Genomic DNA, 10,266 nt, shown 5'->3' with positions numbered 1-10,266 from the left:
CAGGATTAACCGCTCCCTGGCTGGACCCAGGAGACACCTCCGTGCGGCTCTGGGAGCCAGGCTGGGATGTGAGCCATGGGAGGCCTTGCTCCTCTCCCATTCTCCCAGTCCCAGGTCCAGCAGGGACTGGCTGTGTGACCTGGACAGGACCCCTCCCCTGTCTGGGCCTCAGTTTCCCTATCTGTACAATGAGGATTGGATCTGTTGGTGCCTGGGGTACCCCCAGCTCTGACTTCTTCCAGCACTTCGAAGCCTCATGTCATGACCCCAGTCCCCCCGACTTCCCACCCGAGCTGAGGCTGTGGTTGGGACAATGGTGGGGCAGGAACGACTCCCAGCCCCAGGCCTGGCCCCTCCTGGGCTCTGCAGTTCAGGTTTGGTCCTCAGCCTAGTGGTTCTGGCTTTGGGAAAGCCCCTTGCTCCCCGTCCTGCCTGCTCTCCCACCCCAACTCAGGGCCTCAGAGAGCCAGGCACCCACAGACAGTGCCCCTGGCTGGCCTCACTGTCTCCTCCCTCAGAGGGGGTCCTGCAGACCAGGAAGAGGTGGGAGCAGCCATCACAGGCCAGGCCGGGGTGCTGATGCCCTGGGTGGCCCCTCAGAGCTGAGCAGCCCGACCTTGGCTCCCACTCGCCTCTGTGCTGAACCTGAAGTGGGAACAGGTGACCCCAGTCCCCTGCGTGCCGCAGGGCCCCTACTGTGCCATCCAAGAGCACAGGCGAGGCCAGCCCGCCTGGATCCAAATACCGGCTCTGCCACCTCCTAGCTGTATGACCTTAGGTAAGACAGGACAGTAAGAGCTGCCACCTCACCGGGCTGCCGGGTGACGACATGAGCTATGCCTGGCACGGGGGGGTGTGGGCTTGCTGTTATCACTCGACATTCTCTCATATGACCACGGCCAACTTACATCCAAGGAAACTGAGGCCTGGGGAGACTGGCGCAGAACGGGGAGAGGGTAGGGATTCTTGTGCTTATTGATAGGATCTTGGCTAGTTTTTGTTTGATTTTTAAATTGTGAAATATATTCTGTCAACGTGTGTGTATAACATACACATACAGTTAAACTAACAATAAAACACTCAAAAAACAAAACGGCCCCCAAATAAACAAAAAACACTCAAGCGCCCCCCTCCCCACTGAGATTTGGCATGTTCTTGAACCTCTCTGGGCCTCAGTTTCTTCATCTGTAAGATGGGGACGAGGCTTGGAGTGGTGAGAGGCTTCAGGTCTCGGCTTGGCCATCAGCGTGGTGCTGTGGTGGAGCGAGGCCGGGGAGGGTTTGCCAGAGCTCACGGTCTCCCTTGTGTCTGTGATCAGGAGCCAAGGGGCGAGGGGCTGGAGGGGCTGTGCAGGGGCTCCTGGAGGGGATGCTCTGGGCCTAGTGGGGGCCTGGGTGAGTAGGGGCTGGAGGCTCAGAGGCCAGGTCAGGGGTTGAGAGAGAAGATACACAGCTCAGAGCCAGGCACACCCAAGCACACAGATAAGGCCATAAATGCAGGGCTGAGCATCCAGGGACCCAACCAAACTCCGATGGCTGATAAGGAGGATTCCTCAGATTGGAGTCACAGCAGGCCCCAGAACAGCCCTGCCAGGCCAGCAAGAATGCGCTCCTGCCCTCCCCACCCCCACATTCCCCACCTTGGCTCTGGCCTCTGGCCCCGGTCAGGAGGCATCAGAGAGAAGATGAACTCCTAAGGGGGAGGCTGGCGAGGTGGTGGAGACACCAGGAGACAGTCTAGAGGTCAGGCGCACAGATCCGACGTGCTTGTGGGATATCCAGGGAGAAACGCAGGCCTGGGCTAGAGACGGAGCTTATAAGCCCAGGGTGGCATTTCAAGACTTGCGGAGGGATGAGGTGGCCCAGGGAGAGAGGATGGAGCCCTGGGGGGCACCCCTGTTTAAGAGATGCTAAAGAGGAGGTGGTGGCCAAGGCCCGTGATCTCCCCTGGCCCTGGGAACCCGAATACTTTGGGACCTTAACTGACTTGTGCCCTGGGCCCGGCCCTGTCCCTCAGGAGGTGCAGACGGGTCAGGGAAAGCAAGAGAAGCCCACTCTCCTACTCAGCCATAAGAAATGATGACATCCGGCCATTTATGACAACCTGGATGGACGTTGAGGGTATTACGTTAAGTGAAATAAGTCAGAGGGAGAAAGTCAACTACCGTATGATCTCACTCCTAAGTAGAAGATAAAAACAAAAACAAACAAACACATAGCAACAGAGACTGGACTGGTGGTTACCAGAGGGGAAGGGGGCAGGGAGGAGGGCGAAAGGGGTGATTAGCCCTTTGTGTGGTGTGAGTGTGTGTGGTGATGGATTGTAATTAGTCTTTGGGTGGTAAACATGAGGCAATCTACACAGAATTCGAAACATATTATGATGTACACCTGAAAGTTCTATAATGTTAGAATCCAATGTTACTGCTATAAAAATAAAAATTAAAATTAAAAAGAAAAAAGCAGTCCACTTTCCCCTGGGCAACCTGGAGGAAACCCCAGAGACCCCACGCCACAGGACTTCCTGTAGCACTGCGTCCTGCGGCGCCAGCCCCAGGCTCCGCCCCTTCCTCAGCTCCCCGCCCTCCAGATGACGGTGGGCAGGGCACAGTCCTAGGACCTCTTCTCTCTCACCCTATTTCCCAACATGGTCTCACCAGCCTTTCAATACTGTCATGTGCCGACAGCTCCCCAAATTAGATCTCCAGCCCGATCCTGTTTCCAGACTTCAGACTCCCATGTACGGCCGCCTACTGGAGAGATTTCCATCCCCCAAGCCTGCTCCTCACACTCTTCCTGAGCTCAGTAATGGCACACTCAGTCTTCCCTTGCTCAGGCCAAAAAGTGAAGTCCCCCCGACTCTCGCCTCTCACCCCCCACATCCCAGCTGTCAGCAAATCCCACAGGCGCCATCTGCAAAATGGATCTAGAACCCAACCACTTCTCACCACCCCACCACCGTCACCCAGGTTGGAGCCGCTGTCGCCTCCCTCGGAGATGGTGTGGCCTCTTACGGCTCTCCCAGCCCCTCCCCTTGCTTGGACTCACCCTACAGTCTAGTCTCAACACGGCAGCTGGAGTGATCCTTCCAAGAGATGAGCCAGATCTGATCATTCCCTCCTCTGCCCTAAGCCTTCCATGGTCTCAAGGCCCCGGCCACTCTCTCCCTTATTCCTTCCCCTGCAGCTGACACTTTGCTGTTCCTCCAGGGTGCACAGCACGCTGCCACCACCAGCCTTCGCAATGGCTGTTCCCTTGGCCTGGCACGGTCTTCCTCCAGACAGCTGCATGGCTTGTTTCTCCCACCCATGCCTATAATGTGTCTATCAACAAGCAGAGAGAAAACAGTATTAAAAAAAAGAAGAGAAAAGGTAGTAAATTTAAAAGATATTGGTTGTAAACCCTACTAAAAAGTTTTAATTAGCTTTCCCGAGCTCTCTCCTGGGTGTAAGCCCTGCCCCAGCCCATCTCCAGGCTCCCGGTTGGGGGTTCACATTTCCCCCTAGTGGCCTTTGTAGGAAAGAGCCCCATCTTCAGCGGCTTGCTGCTGTTCTCTATGTTGTGATGAACATAGTGCCAACTTCCCTCCCACTTGTCCTGATTTGCCGGCCACGTGGTCCCAGGGGCTCCATGACAAGCTCTCTGCCCGTGCAGCGGAGAACACAGGTGTTGGAGTCAGGCCTAGTAGGAATTTCAGATCCCCAGTTGTTCACTGGGTGATCTTGGGTGAGCAACCTAACTCTCCAACCTTCGGGGTTGAACGGGGTAATGATACATGTTTCCCGGGGCCTTGAGTAGAGGAGTGAGCACAGAGCCAGGCAACACTAAGTGCTCATAGCTGTCGTCTACCCTGAGGAGAGGTTCTTGGGGAAGTGTGGGAACAAGGGGACCCTGACTTGCTCGCCCATGGTCAGGCTTGGGTGGGTGGGTGGCACAGTTTAAGCGGGGTGACTGAAAGCCCCTGCCCTTGCTGGGCAGCTTCCCAACTGCTCTGTCTCTTCCCCCCAAATGAGCTCCTCCTGAGAGACAGACAGTCCTGGGACAGCAGGCTCCAGAGGCTGGACCGTGTGGAGATGCTGCATGACTCGGGGAGACTCTCCCGACCTCCCAGGCCCTCTCTGTTTGCCCACTTACCCTCCCAATGGCTCGGGGCGCCCACAGGCAGGAACTACTCCTGCCTGACAGATGGGGAAACCAGTGTTCAGACACCGCGAGCAAACTGCCCAGTGTCAGAGAGAGCTGAGGCAGCCACCCCGGCATGCCAGTTCAGCGGGACTCTCTGCAGCCAGGTCTCCCAGGAGGCTGGGCCTTAGGAAGAGCGACCACATGAAGCCTGGGGCCGAGGGCAGCCTGGGCCACTGCGAAGGATTCCAAGGGAATTCTGTGTAGGGAAGACAGCTCCCTTTTCCTGAGGACTCAGCCCCTCCTGGCCTCGGGCGGTTCTAGGCTGGGAAACCCAAGGCCTGGATTCCAGTCCTGGCCTGGCACTCACTGTGTGACCCAATGGAGCCTTGCCCCTCCTGGGCTGGGCCCTTTTTTTTTTTGAGGAAGATCAGCCTTGAGCTAACATCTGCCCATCCTCCTCTTTTTGCTGAGGAAGACTGGCCCTGAGCTAACATCTGTGCCCATCTTCCTCTACTTTGTATGTGGGACGCCTACCACAGCATAGCTTGACAAGTGGTGCCATGTCCACACCCGGGATCTGAACTGATGAACCCCAGGCTGCTGAAGAGGAACGTGCAAACTTAACCACTGCACCACCGAGCCGGCCCCTTTGCCTGGGCCTTTGTAGCCTGAGAGGTTGGACTGGCTTAGAGAATGCCCTGAGGACTTGTGAGCTTTAAAAGGCCATGAGAGATGGTATGGGACATTCACGCCGAGGCCACGTGGGGAGTCTGGGAGGCAGAACTTTCCCGATGGGTATAGCAGGGTGTGTGGGGGGACTGACGAGGAAGGCAGGTCTGTGACAGTGAAGGAGCCTGGCCTGGCCTGGCCCTGCCTCCCCAGTTTTGGAAGAGGAGGCACACTGGCAGGTTCTCCCTGGAGAACCAGGTCTCCAGGCTTTCAGGCACGAAGCGAGAGGCCGGCACCACATGGGAAGGACTCCCCCAAACCTAAATCTCAGGACCTGCTGTTTGAGATCTGTACCTCCCCCATGAGACCGACATTCCTTCTTCCCCAGCCCTGGTCCGCTCTCTGGCCTGGCTGGGACAGGATCCAGAGCTGCTCCACACAGACCCTGCCGTCAGCACGGCTGCTTTCATCTCCACAGTCCTGCACACAAGCCCCCTGCACGCCAGGCGGGCACCACTGGTGAAAGGAGCCAGCCCTCCAGACGAGCCAGAGGGGATTCCAGAGATAAGGACTTGGTCTCTGGAAGGCTCTGGCCTCATAAAGAAGCTCCTACTGAAGAAGAGCGTGGGACCAGAGGGGGAGGGAAAATACCACCTGATTCTCAGGGAGCAATAGCGTGGGGTCCTGGTGCCCACAGGCTCCCACCACGTGGGTGTGGACGGGTGGGAGCGTCTCTCCCTTTAGTCCAAGCTCATGGAAAGTCTTGTCTAAGGCCACTGCTCAGTGCAGAATCCACCGAGCCCGAGCAGCAGCTTACCCTTGCTGGGGGGCTGTGGTCCCTCTGGTGATGGAGGAGGGCTGGCCCCTGCTGACCCATGGCACCCTCTCCTACCTCCCGGGTCTCCTGAATCTCTCCCCTCTTCACAGCACCAGCTCCCATCACCTCATCCTCTCACTTGGATCACTCCTGCAACCCTTGGCCGGGCCTCTTGCCTCAAAGTTAGCCCCCCGTCCCTTCTACACACTCGGCCTGACAGACCGCTCTAGAACAGCGGGGCAAACCAAGGTCCATGGCCGAGGCCAGCCTGCTGCCTGTTTTTGTAAACCCACGAGCTAAGAATGGTTTCTATATTTTTAAGTATTTGGGAAAAAATAAAAATAGTTAGTGACGTACAAATTACAAGAAATTCTGGTTTCAGCATCTATAAAAGAAAGTGTTATCAGAACAGTCGTGCTCACTTGCTTACACATTGCCCGTGGCTGCCTTCACACCACAACACAGAGCTGGGTAGCTGCGACAGGAACTCGAAGGCTCATGAAGCCTAAAACATGTCCTGGCCGGCCCTTTACAGAAAACACAACTCCTGCTCTGGATCGTAAACCAGAGGCGCCGCTCGCTGCTTAGGACCCTTCAGTGGCTCTTTGTGGCTCTCCACAGCTGACCCCTGTCCACCTCCAGCCTCATCACTGGTCCCTCCAATTGTCTGCCCACTCTGGACAACTAACCCTTCCTCGAACCTGCCACGAACCACACCCCAGGGCTCGTCCCACGCCATCTGCCGTCACTTGGCTGCCTCCCTCCTTCTCCAAATGGCGGTCTGCCACCTCAAGACTCAGCTCAGATGCTTCCTCCTGCTTCCCTCCCCCAACCACGGTGGCCAACTCCTACCACAACGTCACAGAAAACGCCTCTGACGGCTCCTCAGCTTTTAATAACAGACTAATGACCTACTTGGGCCAGACCAACCAATTCCATTACAAATATTTGCTCAGGTGTGCGTCCCTCCCTGGACTACGAACGATAAAAGAACAGGTCACTCTGCCGCGCACATGCTCGTGCGGGCTGGCGCGGGACAGGTGGGCGGGCACGCACCAGCAGAGGCGTGGGCAGCGCTCTAGCAACGTGGGGGAAGAAGACGCTTACGTATTTTCCACGTCTCAAGTATCCATTTTTATAAAGTTTCAGCACCCAGGATCAGGCCCCTCCACGTGCGTTCTCATTTAGTCCTCATCACGACTCTGGTGAGGAACGTGACACCTCCATTCCACCAGGCAGCAAGCTGGGTGGCAGAGCTGGGATCTGAGATCAGACGTCCCACCTCCTGCTGCTCCTGAGATGCTCTCAGGGTACAGCTCACCCACTGAGCTCACCGCCTCAAAGACGTAACGGATGCTCGTGGGCTGCCCGCTGTGTCTGGGGCCGCTGACCCTTGCTGAAAGGGCCCAGACAAAGGTGGTTTTGCATTCTGTCTCTTCCCTCCGGTTGCCTCTTCTCCCTGCTGTACCCGATGCCTTTCAAGGCAGATTGTCTAGGTCAGGACCAAACGGCTGCCCTGCTCTTCCTATGAATGTTAAGTGCTGGTTTTGTGACGTCACTTCTCAAGTCTCCTTCTGTTGCTCTGGGCTTGTGGCTTGTTCTGGAGCAGCGGCAGCTGCTGGCAGTCTGGCCCCCGTGCTGGAGATGCCAATGCAAAGAGGGCCAACTCACGTAACTGTCGCTGCACCTGCCTTGAAGGAGCCTGTGGGATGCTCCCAGCAGGCTGCTGAGATAAGCCATGACTGTCCACCTTTTTTGGGAACATTCAAACAGAAGTCCAGTGCTCAGAGACAGGGAGAGCCAACACGGCTGCTGCAGGGCTGGGAGAGAGCAACAGAGGAAGGGCAAGTCTACCTGAGACCCTCTCCAACACAGAGGAGTTAGGGCTACCCTGCTCAGCACACAGAGGCCACCGTGTGACCCTGTGTAGGAGGTGCAGCTGCCTTACGTCCTCCACCATCATGGTGGACAGCTCGTGTCTGTGACCAGACAGGCTCAGTGATGTGGTATGAGGCAGCCCCCAGACTCTGGAAAACAGAACTCTGTAAAGCAACCTGGCCCCTCTCCTAGGTTAGAACTGATGGTACTGAGAACCACTAAAACAGTTCAGCTAGACAAACCTGTGAGAGGTTTTGGCAGCAGACTCAGACGAGACAGCCGGGTCTAACACAACCTGGGTGCTTCAGGATATAGTGTGCCAATTCAGTGTTTGCTTTAAGGACTGAGAAGTTCGCTTGTGTCTTTCTAAAGACCGCGATGAATCTGGATGAAGAAGGCGAGGTGCACCAGGCGTTGCAGGCATTTTCAGGAGGAGGATGCATGACTGGGACAACTGGGCTCTAAGTGCCATTTTCAGGCTAAAATTCTGGTCTGTCCAGATCAAGCCCAAGGTTGCCCCAACCCTCCGAGCAATCAGTGATGACGTGAGAAGCCTCTGTAAAAACATGATGGCATCGCCAGTGACTGTCCAGTCAGAGATCTGGCCTCACGGAAATACTTTATACAGAGGGAACAGAGGAGCAGGGGACTCTGACACACTCAGGCTCTGGACGTATCTGTCTGAGACAGGAGGCAAGGCTGTCAGTCTCCCAGGCAGCTGGAACGAGCATGCCTTATCTGCCAGCAGGCGAGTCTGCCCCGCACCTCATTACTCTTTCATCTGAGGGGATCCTGATCCTCTTAGTCCTGGACATCAAAGTAGTCAATTACTGGCTCCTTGGCTATTTTCTGTAAATTACTGCTCCCAGGATTCCTGCAAAGCAAACAAAGAATGATCAGTATTTTCTTGTTTGGGGGGAACAGACGCGGGTCTTCAGAATGTTCAGGATCAGCCGCTTCACATGTTGTGAAGCTCTGATAAGACAGCGGGGCCCGCCTGTACTGGGAGCCGCGGAATCTGGTGATGGGCACACAAGGGTTCACTATATTAATACTGTTCTCTTTCCTCTAAAAAGTTTCACAATAAAGGTTTGTACAAAAATAAAGCAAGCAAAGGAAAAAAAGACAGCACGGCATAAACAGGCCAAAGACGCCACGTGGTTAGGTACAGGTGGACTGGACATGGCTGTGGAATTGCCCTTACGTTTCCAAAACACTGCCCATGTGGGTTCACAGCTGTGCTGACCAGATCCAGGCTGCCTGCTTCCCAGGGGTGGAGCGGGCCTGGTCCTGGGGAGCTACGTGGCCCCAGGTACTCCTGGCTGAGGCTGTGCCCAATGGGCAACACCCAGCTGTCTTGTCTAGTCCTAGGAGAAGACTGATTGCTGTGACCCTCATGGTGATCTTGTAAACTGTCCTACCCACCCTCCCAGAGGTTTTGTGTAGGACATACTGCTTGGCCTTCTGTGCAGAAGGCCAGAACAGGAGGAGGGACCCCTCTGGGTCCCAGAGCAACTTTCAGCAACACTGCCTCGGTCACGGTAGGGTGGCTGGTTCTCTCCCGGCAGGGAGAGGACGGGAAGGAGGGAAGGTGCTCCTGCCCTGCTTCCGTCTGGGAAAACACCTGGCAGACGTGCTGCCTGCCAACGTGGTTTCCTGTTCTCTTTAAATCATGAATACGTGTTTTTGTTGTAAAAATGAAGTCAAACTGCATAGAAGTAGACAGAACAAAACACCAAAGTCCCCCCTTTCACTGCCAAGTCCCCCCATCTCACTTCCATCTCCAGAGTCACTGCTGTGAACCACGTGATGTTCCTAAGTCATCTGGTGGGACAAACTGAATCCACTTCCCAGTGTCACCATCTACACTGCGGGACTTACGTCCAGTGACCTCTTCCTGGAGGGAAATGGGCATTACAAACACCACATCCCAGTCCAACCGTACATATTTGAACACAGGACCCCAAGGACAGGCCGGAGGAGGCCGCCAGTGGCTGGTGCAACCCAGGACAGTTCCACCCCTGCTGGCTTCTCTGAACAGACAGGGCCTTCTGGAAGCAGCTGAAGAATTCTTACTTGTCTGTCTGCTGTCTGTGGTGAGGAATCGGTGGTGGAGGCCGGGCCTGCACTTCCCTTTCAAGTACACCTGTCAGCGTGGTAGCAGGACAAATGGACTTCCCTCTGATAAAAGACAGAACACAAAGTATTGAAAAGCGAGAACAGTTTGTGGAGACTGGCAGACAGCAGGAAATCCAGTCCGTGACACTGGGATATCCCTGATACGACCGGTCTCCTCAGGCACCGTCACCCCCATGTCACCCTCGCCCCTTCCACCCACCTCTGCTGGGCCTGTGACCTGCTTCCTCTCACCTCAGCTTGAGCTTCCTTCATTGGGAAGTTCTTCTACCCCCTCAGGTTCTGAGAGTGACCCTAGGTCCTCCCTGTCCTCTCCTGTCTCACATCACTGCCTCAGTTTCCTCTGATGGCAAACAGTGTTTACAGGGCATGCCTTGAGTACAGTCCAGCATCCTTTCTGTTTCCTTCAGGCCAGGAGGTCAAAAGGGGAAAGGGGCAGATGTGATGGGCAGGCAGCCACCCCAGGCCCCTGGGGTCTGTTCCCTCTGCCTGACATGCTGCCCCCAGTGACAGCCGTGGGTCTGGGCAGACGTGAGGCTGGCATATTTCAGGCCTGCCTGCGCTGTGGCCTGGGGCCTGGCCTTTGCTCCCTGGGCCAGACCTTTAGGTCATCTCAGAATGGTTGTCCCAGAAGCAGACCTT

General features: G+C 55.8%; 1 protein-coding gene and 1 long non-coding RNA gene across 3 annotated transcripts in view; both read right to left on the bottom strand.

Moving 5' to 3' along the window:
- Positions 1 to 42: 42 nt before the first annotated feature.
- On the bottom strand, positions 43 to 4,650 carry LOC124240564 (uncharacterized). The gene is made up of 2 exons (XR_006888938.1): positions 3,048 to 4,650; positions 43 to 1,800 (listed from the first exon to the last, which is right to left on the bottom strand). It is a non-coding gene; the product is annotated as an uncharacterized LOC124240564 (long non-coding RNA).
- A 1,835-nt stretch (positions 4,651 to 6,485) lies between these two features.
- NFX1 (nuclear transcription factor, X-box binding 1) overlaps positions 6,486 to 10,266 on the bottom strand; it is a 61,361-nt gene continuing 57,580 nt past the window's right edge. For both annotated transcript variants that reach the window (XM_046663613.1, XM_046663614.1), the window contains 2 exons: positions 9,565 to 9,669; positions 6,486 to 8,362 (listed from right to left, as the gene is read on the bottom strand). In XM_046663613.1, the coding sequence (XP_046519569.1) occupies positions 8,290 to 8,362; positions 9,565 to 9,669 (178 nt within the window). In that variant the 3' untranslated portion in view covers positions 6,486 to 8,289. The remainder of the gene's footprint in view (positions 8,363 to 9,564; positions 9,670 to 10,266) is intronic.

This window comes from Equus quagga, chromosome 6, assembly GCF_021613505.1.
Source record: "Equus quagga isolate Etosha38 chromosome 6, UCLA_HA_Equagga_1.0, whole genome shotgun sequence".
NCBI lineage: Eukaryota > Metazoa > Chordata > Mammalia > Perissodactyla > Equidae > Equus > Equus quagga.
The sequence above is the reverse complement of the archived record's forward strand: the minus strand, read 5'-3'. Positions and strand labels throughout refer to the sequence as shown.